The sequence below is a fragment of the Triturus cristatus genome, chromosome 6, assembly GCF_964204655.1.
Source record: "Triturus cristatus chromosome 6, aTriCri1.1, whole genome shotgun sequence".
Taxonomy (NCBI): Eukaryota; Metazoa; Chordata; class Amphibia; order Caudata; family Salamandridae; genus Triturus; species Triturus cristatus.
Window position 1 is genome coordinate 1477605297 of NC_140589.1, and position 16375 is coordinate 1477621671.

The 16375-nt window shown below is 46.4% G+C and overlaps 1 protein-coding gene across 5 annotated transcripts in view; it reads right to left on the reverse strand.

Moving 5' to 3' along the window:
- LOC146821570 (uncharacterized) overlaps positions 1-16375 on the reverse strand; it is a 352265-nt gene that overhangs the window by 141390 nt on the left and 194500 nt on the right. For 4 of the 5 annotated variants that reach the window (XM_085612586.1, XM_085612587.1, XM_085612588.1 and 1 more), the window contains one exon: positions 7284-7370. In XM_085612586.1, the coding sequence (XP_085468712.1) occupies positions 7284-7370 (87 nt within the window). Of the gene's footprint in view, positions 1-7283; positions 7371-16375 lie in introns of those variants that run through there. The other variant, XM_085612591.1, reaches the window with a different exon arrangement.

A 16375-nucleotide genomic window follows, 5' to 3' on the forward strand; every position in this document is an offset into this window, starting at 1 on the left:
AGAAAAGAACTTCTATAGCTTCGGGTGTAATGTCCCCCCGAGGGCGTTGGTGTGCCCAAGCCTCTGTGTCTGCAGTAGAAACACAAGGGGTTATGTTGTCTTGGGTGCAGGTGGTAAGCTCTGGAGTTGGAGTCCTGCAAAGAGACATACTACTGTGTGGCTGCAGATGGGCCATTCATGTCGTCTACAAAGTACTCTACTTGAACAACCTTTGCTGTAAGTCTTTTCTCCGCAATTCGGTGAAATGACCCACCTTCTGCTCCGGTGGAGCCGAAATGTCATTTAAGATTGAAAGGCGTCACAGGCTGAACACGCCCTTTTATTAAGGTCCCTCTGTGAACAGAAGGTACAGACCGCATATTGGTCTCTAACCTGTTCGTACAAGCCATCTGTTGATTCGGTGCCTAACTGGTCACCAATTGTGAGATTATCTTTAGCTGTCAATGTTTTTTCTTTGAGGTACCTGCACATAAATAGTTTTCCTTCATTTCTAGCAATGCACCAGGCCCCCGGAATCGAAGTGTAATCTTTGGTGCTCGGAAGAAGGAAGGGTTCGAGGACGTTTGAACGCAATTATGGAAAAGAAAAGAAAAACAGCTTGTAATGTCCTGAGCCCAACACTAGATGGCTGGAATGGGCAGAGCATGTGATCTACACCTACATGTGCTGCTAAGAGTCTATTTTCACCTCCATCATGGCATTTTATCTGATATTGCTAAACAGTAAAATAATGTACGAAGCGTTCCTAAAGAAGGAGCGGAAAGGACAAGTTAAACAGGAACGAGTACTCGGTATGTTTAAGCAAACAGTTGGTGTAATAAGGCTTGCCATTCCATTGATTAGGTCCTGCTGTCAGAATCAATTATTTTCATATGTAGTAATTGCAGCCATATGTCCCTTTGTAGATGGAAATTGGCAACCAGATTTTGTTTAATAAAGGAAGAAAAACGTGTGCCATCTTTCCTTAACACATTCTCGAGTCAGTCTGCTTTTTTAGGCACCAGATGCAGAAACTCTTCCACCTGAAGGCATAAGATGTTCTCATGAAATGGATTTTCTCCTCCTTTGGAATGTCCATCCTGTCTTGGTGGATGCTCAGATGACCTTGTTGTATGTACTCATAAACCAGGTTGTTACTCTCAGCAAGGTTCTGGGGGAACATTTAGTCTAACGTTTTGGCTAGCTGATCTGGTGTGGAGTCTTTCTTGAGATTCCTGGCAACTGAGAAGGATAAAAGAGGGTTGAAGCGTTTGGCTCATTCATGTTTTGTGTTGTTTCAACTTAAAGCTTGCCCTGAGAATATGTGGTATTGGTAGAAAAGCATTCAGATATTTCTATGACTAACATATCCATCAGACATTCCATTTTATATACAAATGTAGAGGTGAAATCTTGGCATATATTTTTTGCTGTTGGCTACTAGTATATCTGGTATACCTCATGCATCAAGGATGTCTGAAAGGACATCTTTGCTTAAGATTTATTCATATTCTTCTTGCAGAAACGTGGTTGGCACATCTTCTTTGTTGTCCTGTATGCCTGAAATGTGGACTGGTGTGATGTTTATGTTGCAAGCCAGACACAAGAACCAGAGCATGTGCGCTCCCCTATTTGTCCAAATAATACATTGCTGTCATGTTGTCTGTCTAAATCAATGGTAAAAAAGACTAGAGATTGTGGTCATCTTTCCAATGTATTTATGTGATAAGACTGGGCTTCCACACACTTGTATCGGAGAATCCTGACACTGAATAGTTATGGAAGAGATATTTGGAAGATTAGTCCAGTTAGCAGCAAACATTAACCTCTACCTTCCCTCCAGACACCTGCGCTCTGCCTCCATCTGCCTCGCCCACACACCCCACATCCGCCGCAGCAATAGTGGAGGACGTTGCTTCTCCTACCTCGCAGCAAAGTCCTGGACCAACCTCCCACCTACCTCAGGACCTCATCCTCCCTGCTGGAGTTCATGAATGGACTCAAGACCTGGCTGTTCAACTGACCCTCTCTGGCAGCAAGGTTCTCAGTGCCTGGATACCCTAGCAGGTGATTAGCCGCACTCTACAAATCTGGTTTGATTGATTGATTGTTATGATGTTCATTGTCTGCCAGTCCAGGCAAGATATTGTCCTGTCTCCAGGCGCATGTTTTTTCTATCATCCCAGTCTCTTGATTTCTAGTAGCACTGGTTCCACAGACCAGCGATTTCATAGAGTCTGGCATTTGGCAGCATAAAGACACAAGAAACAACAGAATCTGGTAGGGAAGAAACGTGGCTGATTGTTGACTAAAGAATTGTACAGATGATAATCTGCCTTCCAAAGACAATACTCTTGCAGACCGCGTACCTAGAATTGCACCACGGTATTGTACTGAGTAGACAATTTTAACATTGATTTATTGTAATTTATCTGCAAAGGACCTCTTGGGTAATAAATTTGTGAGGCCAGCTTGACATCCACCGGATGATACTTGTGCTCTGGTCCCTTCTTCAAGAAAGAAACAAGAATAGATGTCTTTGCGTCTTTGCTTTTGCTTTCTCTGTGTTTCAACTTTCTTCCAAAGTAGCAATTGTATTTCCTTCCCCAGCTGGTGTAGAAGAACAGACCGGGACGCCCTGGGTGGAATGTTGGGTGGAGTATTTTGGAACTTGAGTGTTTAACTCTTCTGTACAATATCTAGCACTCTTTTGTTTTGTTATACTGTTAAGCCTCTCATCTATGCACCACCTCGAGATCCATTGTCTTATCCTCAATACATCCTCTTCCCTCACTCAATTCTACATTTATTGTACTCCTCCTAACCTTCTTGTTGCTGACATTCTCCATCTCTATGGATTGTTGTCTCCTTCATGCCTGCCACACTGCTGCATTTTTGTGTTTAGTTCTCTACTGTTCCAAGGATGGATTGTAAGGCGATCTATGTAGGGCCTACTAATACCTTTCTGAAACAGCTGAAATTTATAACAATGTATAATAAATAATGCTATGTTACTGCCTGCCGGAAAGTTCAAAGCTTGAGGGAGTCACTGGCAAGTTGGGGGGAGGGGCTTTCCCCAATGCAGATAAAGGTTGGGGACCTCCTCACCCCTTTAATCTCTTTCAAGATACCTCTGTTTAGCTGCTTGTTCTGCTGGATGCTGAGCCACAAAGCTCTCTCCATCACTAGTATGTTAGTAACCATGTGTTCCCACATCAGCTTCGTCCTTTGTTTCTATAGCATCTGTGTGATGGTAGACGAACCAGTGGGCAACAGGAGCACAATAAACTTCTTCTATGCCTTAGAGCAAATAGGGACATCTGGTGGAGTGTTTTCTAAGACAGTCTTGTGGTCGGTTCTCTGAACTTCTCCGCATATTTCTTTGTGCCTTTAACAGATGCCAGAGGCAGGTAAGTCTCCATAGTAAGCTGAAGTAAAACTGGGATCAAGTGCAATGAAGAGGTTGCTGGCACCATGGATTCAAGAGTCCAAAGTATTATTTACATTTCTTCCTGTGAGGAGGCTTTATGGTCTACTTATCATATATCCAATTTAATGCTCAACATTTCCATCAAGCGGGTATCTTCCAACCTTACAATAAGCAATGATGACTTGTGCTGAAAATTGTGCCGTTCAGAACGTGTACTTGGCATCAGGATTCAGATGTAAGCATCCTCGCTGAAGGGTCCGAATATATTGAGATTATATTTATACTGGTGCCTCCGGACAAGCCACAATTTTCAGGATTATGATAAATAGACCAGCCGGGTCAGAAGTACAACTGGCGGAGAGGTGACTGAATTTAGGACTTAAAGAGCCAGACAGCCCTGAAGAAGTCGAGGGGTAACCCCCTTATGACGAAACACATGTTGGCTGGGCGTTGTTGGATTAAAGACAAAGAAAAGACAAAAAGACATTACTCCTATTCCTGTTGTGTGCACCTAATATGCGTGGAATTTGCATTCAATATTGGAGTGTGTGCAATGGATAAAAATTCATAACTTGATTGGTCCAGCGTTTGGAGGGTCTAGGTTGTTTTCCCTCAGCTATTGCACCGCATTGCTAAACAGGAAGTGAACACTGACGCTGACTCAGTAGGCGCCAATTCTCCTTGTCAATGACACCCCTCTAGCGCTAATGCTTTTAAATATAACACCCTTTCAATTTAAAATGTGGTCCAAGAATCCGGCATGGACGACGCAAGTCCACTGTTTATGGAGTTAAAGAAAATCCACTGACTGAGAAGCACAGCACACAACAATGGAAACTCACAGTAGATTAAAGAGGATCAGCACTTAAGAGGACGAAAGTGAAGGAAAGATAAGGGAAAAGTGCAAGGTAGGATAAAAGCACAGCGGAGGACAAGAGTGAAGTATGTTTAAGACAAGGAAAATGCACGGCAAAAGATGAGCAAGAAGCACAAAATAGATTGAGGAAAAAGCATGAAGTAGATCTTAGAAAAAAGGAATAAATCAGGTGGAAGCACAGGAAAAAATGATGGAATAAAACGTAGAAGCACATAAAAGAATGAGGGATAAATACACAAAAAAATTAATTCACGGGGAATGAAAAAAGAAAAACAAAGGTAATATAAGGAGCATAAGAGAATAAGGAAAAACACAGAAGAGGATGATGGAAGATGAAGGAGAAGCGCAAGATAAAGCAAAATAGCAGCACAAAACAGCATGTGAAAGACGCGCAGGACAGAGAGAAGCCAAGGGGGAAACAAATTATAAATAAAGAAGACAGCAAAAAGAACCCAGGAGAGGATGGGCAAGGAGTAAAAATGAGTCAAGTCACATGTGACAAAAGTAAAACAAAAGCATGTGGGTGTTGAGGAAGCAGTACAAAAGGATGAGGCAGAAAAGAAGACAAGGCAAAAGGACAAAAAGGGATTAGTATAAAGTACAGGAAATTACAAGGTGTAAGTACAGGAAAGAACAAGGGAGCAGAGCAGAGGATGATGTACAATCCGTATCAAAACGACAGGGCAAACCACCAGAATGGATGAAAAAGAATCATAATAGTGAATGACACATAGAAAAACGAAATCATCAAGAAGCTGGGGCTGTCAATAAATCACAAGTTGGAAGAAGCACAAGGGAGAACGGAGGAGAATTATAGGAAGAGGACGAGGGAGCACAGGAGAGATGAAAATGAAATGCAAAGGATGATGAGGAATAGAATAGCATAAGGGGAAAGCAAAGCAAAAGACACAAAGGTGTCTAGGAGCAAAATGAAGTAGGGGAAGGCATGAAAGAGAAGCACAACTGAAGAATAGTGCCTAATAGACAACAGGATGAAGCAAGAGAAGTACAGAAAAAGGTAGCAGTTTAAGCATACCGGTAAAAGATGTTCTACCTTAATTTGTAATATTGTCTTACCAAAACACAGCATCCAGAATATCGACTACCACAGTATCATGAAGGTTAATATATTTATTATTATTGTCAAGAAAGCTTGGCACTTGAGAGATTTATTATGCTTTCTTTTCATTAAGTGTAAACACAAGCCAAAGCATTTCGACATATTACAGTCTAGATAGGTAGAAGATGTGGTGTAAGGGTCAGACCTGCCGACTTTAGAACTGGGAATCCAGGTTCAAATTAGACGGAAACAGATAACAGACTGCTACCAACTGTGATAAAGACTGTAACATGTCAAAACATATTGGCTTCAGTGGCGGCTACTGTGAAGGCAAACTGGGATGCAACGCAGGGGAGAAAAATAGGGAAAGAAAATATTACCTATCTGCTGGCCGCCGCCTCGGTGGTCTTCTCCTCTGCTCCTGTTGACACACAGCAGCCAATGCACAGGCTCCTAGACACCCCATGGGTAATCCAGATGCTGCTCTCATGCTGATTATACTGTTACCAGCATGAGGGCAGTGCCATGATTGGTCTGCGTGGCCTGGTTTGGCTCTCAGACAGGGACAGGGAGCCTGTGCATGTTATCCGCCCGGCTGTGCAACACAGCTCGGGTTGGAGAAAGGCTAAGTGCGCCTGTCGGTTTGGCCGTACTAAGATGGCTCTCCAAACCGACATGCACTCTTAGTGCCCACCACTCCTTCCTGTTGCTGACTCTCCGTCAAGATGGCCCGCCCCCAAGACTCGACTCAGTGACAGTGAAGAAAAATAAAAACATTGTATTTTTCCTGCTAAGAGAGCAGTGGGGCGACGCTACTCCATCTTAATGGGGGAGTCACCGCTGATTGTATTGTTTTTACGCTGCACTTAAATAAAAGCATGATAAGTCTTTTTCGAATGCCACACGTTCTTCCCCAAAGAAATTGTCTGTGATAGTAATGGACTGGTCATCCCAGGGCGAGCACCAGCAGAGTTGCAGAGCATTCTGATGGCTTGTACCACGTTTGTGTAGTGGGGATAAGATATTTGCCCTGGTGAACAAAAACTTGTGCATGTTCCTTTCAAAGCGCATTTGCCTGAAGAAGTGAACGTGTTTCACAAAAGCTAGAAATACATGTCTTTGTTAGCCTAGCTAAGAGATCAGTTGATTACTTTCTTCAGATGAATGAGTTACCTTCTCTATTCATATATGTATTTTTATGTTTTAGGAACATAGCTGTGGAGTTACACAACAGTAAATATATCTGATCTATACCACCAAGATAAGATATTGTGGCAGTCAATATTCTGTATACAATATTATAGTCAGGACAATATATATTGTGGAATTTATCCAGCTGAATGTGAGGCACACAAACAAGATGTACAAGCACTAACCCCGATATACAAATCATTTCTGCAAGCAGTAAGTAAAACTAATGTCTTCTGTGAACAAATTGAAAATTGAACTTAAAATTATCGCTAACTTTAACAAAGAAGATTGTGAAAAGCGGCAAAAATATACCAACTAAGACATTCTGAGTAAATTAGTCAAGGCTCAACAAATCAAGTCAGATGCCACTCAGCGTAAGTGACAGAAAGGGAGATATACAATCCCAAATCATGGCAGGTAATAGAATGATTTGTAACATTATGAATCTTGTGAAAATCATGGATTAGAGATTTTAAAAGGTGCAAGATAAAGTTACTTGTCATAATCAAAGTTTAATCAAGGGCTTAATTAGGAGTGAACTACAAAAGAATGTTAAAAACTAATTGGGTAAATATTTTTTTATTTTTACTTCACTGTCTGACAATAGTAACAATCCAACTCGGAAATGCTGTCAAAGAATTCACTGAGGGGTGATGAAAGATGGTCTACAGCTACATATTTATTTTCTGCTAACGGACTCACCTTATGGTTTATCTATCATAATAACTGTACTCCAAGGGCCTTACCTTCATGTTTCTGGCACCAGTGTTCTCAGCAAATGATCCATTCTCTTTTCTCCTAGGATTCTTCTGGGATGAGAGGGCACCACTTCTCTTTGAATGCAAATGTAGGGAAAAAGCTGTTTAATATGGAAGAAATAATCTATAGTAGACTTTGACTCAACAGAGCGGTATTACAATGTAGCTAATAAAAATAATGGCGTACCCCTCAATGTAAGAGGTACACAGTGCACTCTTGCCTGACCATCAAAGTTCTCAGTAGACATTAATGTAAAATAAGTGCAAATGTTACTGTGAGAAGGTGGCCTGATATATGATGTCACTAATTCTAGTGTACACCTTGTATCATTCCAAACAACCCTTATGGTAATTGGTTGTAAAGTCAACCTTATAGACCAGCTATCCTAGTGGTAGCATGGACAAGAGCAGTCTTAGGCTAAACTCTGAATGGCATGTGAAGCCAGCTGTTATACCATATGTAACCCCTTGAATACCAAATGAAAGGACACCACAACAGATATATATAAAAATAGAATGTATTTATTCTAGTCAAACCCTCAGCACTCTTTATGAGATTCGAGGTAAGTACAACACAGTCTTATTTGTGCATACATTAAATCACACAGGTAAGTAATACAGTTAGGCCCTAGGGGCCACGCAAACCATATACTAAGTAGGTGGTATAAGGACCACTGTCACGAACACAGGATAGGCCTAGGCCTAGGGAATCGCTGGGGCTACACTACACTACCCAAGGTTAGGAAGTGGGAGGCCCACGGGATTCAGGTGCAGAGTGGAAACACTCATGCGTAATGCGTAAAAGTCGATAGAATTACTAGCAGTTAGAAATTAACAGTTTTAGGACACTTCTGGTATAGCTAGAAAGTCGAGACTCGGAAACTAGACCCTAGGATAGTCACTACCCTAGTGAGCACCGGAGTACTCAAGTTACCTAGCCCACGGGCTGCGGGTGCATAGGTGTGAACTTGCGTCGGGTTTCGTCGTGGACTTCTATGGATGCCTGAAGGAAAGTTGCTGACAGGCAGTCAGTGAAGAGTGTCCGGTGGATCCCAAGGTGGGGATCAAGAAGGAAGGAACCTGCAAGCAGAAGGGACAGAGTCTAGGTCACCAGCCAGGAGCCGGGAAGGAACCAGGAAGGAACCAGGCAATGTCGTGAAGATGCAGGTGAAGAGGTGAAGCTTGTCGCAGCAGCCACGGGTACCTGGAGACGTCGAGGACGACCAGGACCAGGAGGTGAGCTGTCCCACGAAGGCTCTTGCAGTCGGCGGCGTCGAAGTCGAGTCAGGACCCAACAAGCCTTGGCAAGCGGAACCCACGCAGGATGGAGGACTTGCTTCGGTGCAGACCAGGAAGGTCTGGGGTGCTTCTCTTTCACAGAGGAGCGTGTGCCAGTCTGGAGGAGCCGGACCAGCAAGGTGAAATTAAAGGTTCGTCGTCGCAGAGGTTACTAGCCAACGGGCCAGCAACCGGACAACACGTCGAGCAACACAGGTGCAGAAGGGCCCCACGCAGAACACGTGAAGTGTGGGGAACTGGTCTTCTTTGCAGATGGTGCTCGGGAGTGGGGCTTCTCAATTCCCCAAGCACAGCCTCGAGGGAGCCTCGGAAGTCGCGCTAGTTAGTTACTAGCCACTTTTCCCAAGTTGCCGGTCCCACGTCCCTCGTCGCCTCCACGGGTCTCAGCTTCGCTGGAGATGTGGATCTGGGTCAGAGGTGTCTGGAAGTCTCGGCGCTGGTCAGTCTCTGCAGTCGTCCCTCGTAGGATCAGTCGCAAAGCAAGCAGCGGTCGCTGGATGGTGCCTGGTTGCCCAGGGTGGTCACTCCTTGGCCACAAGGGAGATTTCTTCTGTCTTCTTCCTGAGGTCGAATGTCGAAGGTCCAGTGTTTCTGTTCAAGTTGCAGATTCAGGTTAATCTAATTTTAGCAGGGCCCAACTAGCTACTAATATACTGGGCTAGTGGGCTGGGCTACCTGCAAGGTCCCTCCTATGGGTGGGACCAGGAAGGGGAGTGGCTACACCCCCTTTCCTTTGTCCAGTTTCGCGCCAGAGCTGGGGCTGGAGTGCCCCAGCACCGGTTTGAACTGAACTATGCATGGGACACCTTGTGTGCCCCAGGCAGTGTCTAGTTTCATTCAACCCTCCCTGCCCCAATACACTATATCCTGTCTAGGGCGGTGCTCGCACCTCCCAAGGCAGGAAACCTATTGTCCAAGCCTCCCTCGCTGGAAGGACTCCCAGCAGCAGGAGGTCAGACTTGTGTCTGTGGCAGCAGCATCCATTTTGTGATGCTGGGGCTCTGGTTAACTTTAACCGGGTAAGTAGGTTTTAACATGTCTTCTCCCTCTAGAAGGGGGGAATAATATCCTCATTGCCAGAAATGGTATGGGGGTATTATTCCAAAGTGTTAGACACCTTACACGACATGTTTCGATAAAGCCAAACCATAGTTACCATAACCGTTTAAGATTATAAGGTACTTTAAGAGTATATGGTAGGCTATATCATAGAATAGCTATAAGGACATGGTTCCGAAAGCTGCAGACAGGCTCAGCTCATGCTAGAGCACCATCTCACATGTTACCAAGCACTCTGCCTCCAGGATTGTTAAGGCCTGCCATAGGAGTGGCTGATAGGTACACATGTGTCTATATATAAGGTAGGTATAGGGATACTACACCTAAGCAAGGGGTGATTACACGACCTTGCCCCAGCTGAGTGATCAGCCAGTTGTGTCATAATGGAAGGCCAGGCCAGGGGTGGCATAATACATGCTGCAGCCCCTGGTAGGCCTAGGGTACACCTATGCCCTGGGTACCTAAGGTGCACTGTACAGGGGCCAATAAGGTGATCCTTACCAATTGGGTATGTACCTAGGGTACACGGAGTCCATTTTAAAGAGAGAGCAGACAGCCTGGGACCCTGAATGGCAGGATCTCAGGCCAACTAAGTCGAAAAACCAGCTAGACACTAGGCAAAAAGTTTGGGGGTAACCATAGTCAGATATTCACCTTCCTACAGTTACCCCATACAAACACAACAAATGCAAAGTAGATCCCAAGGACAGAGATTTATTGGTTCAAACTGATCCACCTTAGATATTACACTCCTAACAATCCAGTGACTTATACAGGAAGGAAGAGTGGAATACTGATTGAGCTCTTTCACTCTGCAATAATGACAGAAACACTGATATGCTCTACAGAGGTAGACCTGAGAAAAAGCTTTCATGACAATTGAATACGAAACCTTGTAGAAAGAGCATAACAGTTATAGGATGGGGGTCAGCATTGTACTTGGCAACTGGATGAGATATGGGCAGAAATGAATATGCTACTTACCAGTATGCATCTGTTCTTGGCATGTAGGGCTGCTGACATTCATATCTGTGCATAGATCGCCGCCTAGTGTTGGGTGCGGATGATTGCACATTGTTGTCCTGGAAGAGTCTTCGAAGTATCACGCGATAGGTGGCTCCTCCCCTGGACTACAGTGCGCATGGGCATCCTCTACATCCTTAGATTGTTTTTCGCCATTGTGGCAGTGATGGAGTAGATACAGTAAGTGATGACCATGTTATACAGTAATTCTGAGTGCTGCAGCCGCTACAGGCGCCGGGGAGGAGGGTGGGCGATATGAATGTCAGCAGCCCTACATGCCAAGAACAGATGCATACTGGTAAGTAGCATATTCAGTTCGAGGCATGTGGGCTGCTGAATTCATATCTGTGCATAGATTATATAGCAGTCCCTCTAATAGCGGCGGCTGCCCGTGCCAGCTGCAGCAGTCTGAAAAAGAGTTTTGAGAACAGCCTGTCCTACAGCTGCCTGCTGTTTTGAGTGTACATCTACACAGTAGTGTTTGGTAAATGTATGATTAGTGGACCATGTGGCTGCTCTACATATTTCCTGTAAAGGAATGTTTCCTAGGAAAGCCATGGACGCCCCTAACTTTCGTGTTGAGTGGGCTCGTGGAGGAACCGTTAATGTGCGTTTAGCTTTTTGATAGCAAATTTGAATACATTTAACGATCCATCTGGCTATCCCTGCTTTGGAAATGGCGTTGCCTTTGTGTTGTGGAGAAAAGGAAACGAAAAGTTGTTTTGTTTTCCTAAAGTCCTTAGTTCTGTCTATATAGTACATGAGGGCCCTCTTTACATCTAGTGTATGGAGCATTCTCTCTGCGACATTTTGTGGACTTGGAAAGAAAACAGGCAGTTCAATAGTTTGATTCATGTGGAACTGCGATATCACTTTGGGCATGAATTTGGGGTTGGTGCGTAGTACAACTCTGTTTGCGTGAACCTGTATGAATGGCTCTTGAATGGTTAGTGCCTGGAGTTCACTAACTCTTCTTAACAAAGTGATTGCCACTAGGAAAGCTACTTTCCAGGTGAGGAATTGAATCTCACATGAATGGAGAGGTTCAAAGGGTGGACCCATTAATCTGGTGAGGACCACATTGAGGTTCCACACTGGTGCCGGTGGGTGTCTTGGGGGAATTACTCGTTTGAGTCCTTCCAAGAAGGCTTTGATGGCGGGCACTCTGAATAAAGAGAGGTGCTGCCTGTTTTGAAGATAGGCTGCTATCGCGGTTAAATGGATACGTATTGAGTTGTATGCCAGATTGCATCGGTATAAGTGTAAGAGGTAACAAATGATGTTTTGAATGGATGCGTCCAGCGGGTTAATGTTATTGTTGTTGCAGTAAATGACAAACCTCTGCCATTTAGCCGCATAGCAAGCTCTGGTAGTGGGTCTTCTGGCCTCCTTGATGATATCCATACATTCAGGTGGCAGGTTGAGGTAGCCAAACTCTAAGACTTCAGGAGCCAGATTGCCAGGTTCAGCTGTTGCGGATCTGGGTGCTGAATTTCGCCATGGTTCTGCGTTAAAAGTGCGGGTTTGATCCGCAGCCTTTGATGCGGCACCACGGAAAGTTCTAGAAAGGTGGTGTACCATGGTTGGCGTGCCCATGTGGGAGCAACTAGGATGAGTGTCAGTGAATGTTGTCGCAGTTGGCGTGCCACTAGCGGTATTAATGGCGCTGGGGGAAAAGCGTACGCAAATCTGCCGGACCAGTTCATCCATATCGCATTGCCCTGTGACTGCGGATGTGGGAACCTGGCGGCAAAGCTTTGGCATTTTGCGTTTTTGTTTGTGGCGAATAGGTCTATCTCTGGATGACCCCACTGTTGGAAGTACGGTTGAAGTACTGATGGGTGTAGCTCCCACTCGTGCATCTGGTGGCTGTGTCTGCTGAGCAGATCCGCCATCTGGTTGTCCTTGCCGGGGAGGTGTTCCGCCATGAGGAAGATGTTCCTCTGAATGGCCCACTTCCACATGCTCTGAGCCAGATGAGACAACTGTGGAGAGTGTGTTCCTCCCTGCTTCTGTATGTAGTACATGGCAGTCATGTTGTCCGTACGGATCAACACGACCTTGTTGCACAAGTGTACCTTGAATGCCTTCATGGCTAGGAAGATTGCCATCAGTTCCAGAACGTTGATGTGCATCTTCTTTTGCTGTGTCGTCCATAGGCCCTGCACTGTGTAAGTGAGTACATGAGCTCCCCAACCCTGGAGAGAGGCGTCCGCTGTCAGTATTATTTGTGGAACAGGCTCTTGGAACGGTCGGCCCTTGCAAAGGTTTTGTGGATTCCACCAATGCAGAGAGTTGTATGCCCGACCGCTCACCAACACTAGGTCTTTTAACTGTCCGTGAGCCGGATTCCATTGACGTGCCAAGCACTCCTGAAGCGGACGCATATGTAGTCTCGCGTGCGGGACTATGAAAATGCAGGAGGCCATCATGCCTATCAACTGCATGAACACTCGCGCAGGAAGGGAGTGTTGAGGTTTGAACTTTGTGATCAGCATTTGCATGCTGTTGATCCTCACTAAATTTGGCTGAGCTGTGGCTGCCAGAGTGTTTATGGTCGCGCCCAGGTACTGTCGTACGTGTGCGGGTTGGAGATGTGATTTTGGGTAATTTAGTGAGAATCCCAGACTGTGAAGAAGGTGAATGGTGAGGGACATGTGGCTGGCACATTGCTGGGCTGACTTTGCCTGAACAAGCCAGTCGTCCAGGTAAGGGAAGACGTGAATGTGTTGTCTTCGTAGATGTGCAGCCACTGTTGCTAGGCACTTGGTAAAGACCCTGGGTGCCGTTGTCACTCCGAAGGGGAGAACTTTGAATTGATAGTGATTCCCCTGAATAGTGAACCTGAGATATTTTCTGTGTGATGGGTGTATGGGTATGTGGAAATACGCATCTTTTAAGTCCAGTGTGGCTAGGAAGTCTCCCTGACTGAGTAGTGGTAGAACCTGTTGTAGGGTGAGCATATGGAAATGCTCTGAGAGAATGTAGTGGTTGAGGGGTCTCAGGTCTAGTATAGGTCTGAGCGAACCGTCCTTTTTTGGGATTAAGAAGTACAGAGAGTACACCCCTGTCGGTTGACGGGCACGACCTCTATTGCCCCTTTTTGCAGCATAGTTAGTACTTCCTGCTGCAATAATGCCAAGTGCTCTACGGACATAGGACGGTGTTTTGGCGGTATGTTGGGTGGAGTGGACGTTAGTTCGAGACAGTAACCGTGCTGGATAACGTCCCTGACCCACCTGTCTGTGGTGATGTTTTTCCAGACTGACAGGAACTGCTGGAGTCTCCCCCCGACAGGTGTTATGTGGTCGGGGGGCAGGAAGAAGGCGTCACTGTTTGTTTTTGGGGGAGGACCTGGTGTTGCCGTACCCACGTCCTCTGCCCTTGGTGCTGGATCCACGATATCCACCTCTGGTGGTTTTATCAAAGTTACTTTGTGTGCCCCCTTTATTGTACTGCTGCTGGGACCCCTGACCTCTAGCTGCTCCTCTATTCCCGGGGCGACGAAAGGAGCCACTACGAAACTGCTGCGACTGTAGAGCCCCCATTGATTTTGCAGTTTCAGTGTCTTTCTTAATTTTTTCGAGGGTAGTGTCAACTTCAGGGCCAAATAAATAGTCTGGGTTGACCGGTTGATTTAAGATATTGTTCTGAATCTCAGGCTTGAAGCCTGAGATTCTCAACCATGCGTGCCTCCTCAACATGACGCTTGTGTTAATCGCCCTCGCTGCAGTGTCGGCTGCATCCAGTGCGCATTTGATGGACGCATTGGTAAGGAGTTGTCCCTCTCTGATAAGGAGCTCCGCTGCTTCTTTATATTCATCTGGCAAATGTTGTAGCAGTGATTCTAGTGTGTCGTAGTGGGACCTGTCATATGGGCCAGGAGTGCCTGTGTGTTGGCAATGCGCCAGATGTTTGCCGCTTGCGCTGCTATTCTTTTGCCTGATGTCTCCAGCACTTTGGACTCCTTGTCTGGGGGAGGAGCATCACCCGTTGTTTGTGAGTGGGCTCTTTTGCGAGCATTAGCAACAACCATGGAGTCTAAAGATAACTGACCCCTAATGTACATAGGGTCTCCGGGTGCAGGCTTGTACTTCTTTTCGATTCTGGGGTTCAGCACCCGTGCCCTGGTTGTTTCTTTAAAAATGCCTTTTGCAGGTTTTAGAACTCCCTTTAACATTGTCAGAGTTTTGACCGTCTTTTCAGAGGAGGCGAAAGTGTCCACTAAGAAGTCTTCTTCTACAGTGTCAGAATGGAGTTGCACTCCATGATTGGCAGCAGCCCGTTCTATGAGGGCATTAAAGGCAGCAGTGTCCTCTGTGGGAGATGTCTTTATATTGTAAAGCTGCGTGTCAGGAGTATCTGGTGCATTACCCTGGTCGGTGGGGTCATCCCATGCCTGATCTGGGTCTTGCAAGTGATCATCAGGATCGATATCCCCAGGGTAGGTGGTATCATCCCCTACATAGTCCTCTCCTGCGTCTGTCTCTGAATGCGTAGGAGAAAAGGACGGTGGATCCTGATGGAAGGGTTGAAAGTGTTCATGAAGCACTGGTTCTGATCCTGCCGGCAATTTGTGTTTCAGAGGAATTCTGTAGGAGTCCAAGCCCCTCTCTGGCGTGATTTTCCGTTTGCGGAGTATCAACCTACCAGTGTCGGCGTCGATAAAGTGTGCCTGTGAAGGCTCGATATTGGTTTGTTCAGTGGATAGGAACTGTGTTTGGCGGACACGTGTCCGAATTTCGAACATTTTTGGCGCCGTGGGTGGTGGCAACCTAAATGTGATGTTCGCTGGCGCCGAGTGTGATTTTGCGGCCTTGTGCGTTTCGGGACCCGACGTAGAGAGGAGGGTTGCCCGGTCTCTGATGCGTTGCAACGATGCTGAGACCTGTTGCACGGTGAACGCCGATGGCGCCTTGGAACCGATCGGCACCTTGGAGGTAGGCGTCGAGACGGCATCCGACTTTTTTGCAGTCTTTGGGTGGTCGATCCAAAGGGAGGTATCGACGCTTATCGGAGTCGATGACTTGGCAGGCGCTGCTGTCTTCGACGTCGACGCAGACGGGTCGGCGACTTTGACCTTGGTGGTTTGTGCCGTAATCTTCGGTGCCAGAGGTCGAGGCGCCGCGTGGGGACCGAGGGCCTTCTTCTTCGGCTCGATGCGCGGACCCGTTGAGGTGAGCTCGGCACCGAAATCTCTTTTTGCGCGGTCGGAGCCGATGACCTTTGCCGGCGTCGAAGGAGTGGAGGGCTTCGAGGCCGTCGAGCCGATCGCAACCAGTTTCACTTTCGGTTTCGATGGAACCGGTGCGATGGACGGTTTCGCTTGAGGGAATCCAGTCGTCTTCGATAATAATGGCTCTTGTGAAATGTTCGAGGCCGGGCCCGGAGGCGGGGCCGAAGAACCCTGTAATCGATCTTGGGTAAGGCCCGCAGGCGATCCCTCGACCTGAGCCATATGACGACTTAGTGTCTCGGCCCCCGTATCGACGGGTTGGCCTAGCTCTTCGCTGGAGCTATCTTCCTCGGCCCCAAGGGCCTCATCGTAGTCTCCTACCTCTTCGACGACGTCTTCGCCCTCAAAGTTCACCTCATCGTCGTCTTCCGATCGGGAGTCGTGTTCGGAAGCGTGGCTGGATTCTACGTCTTCTACGCTCTCGGCGTCTTCGTCCTCGGTGCTAAAGATGTTGGCCGGGGCA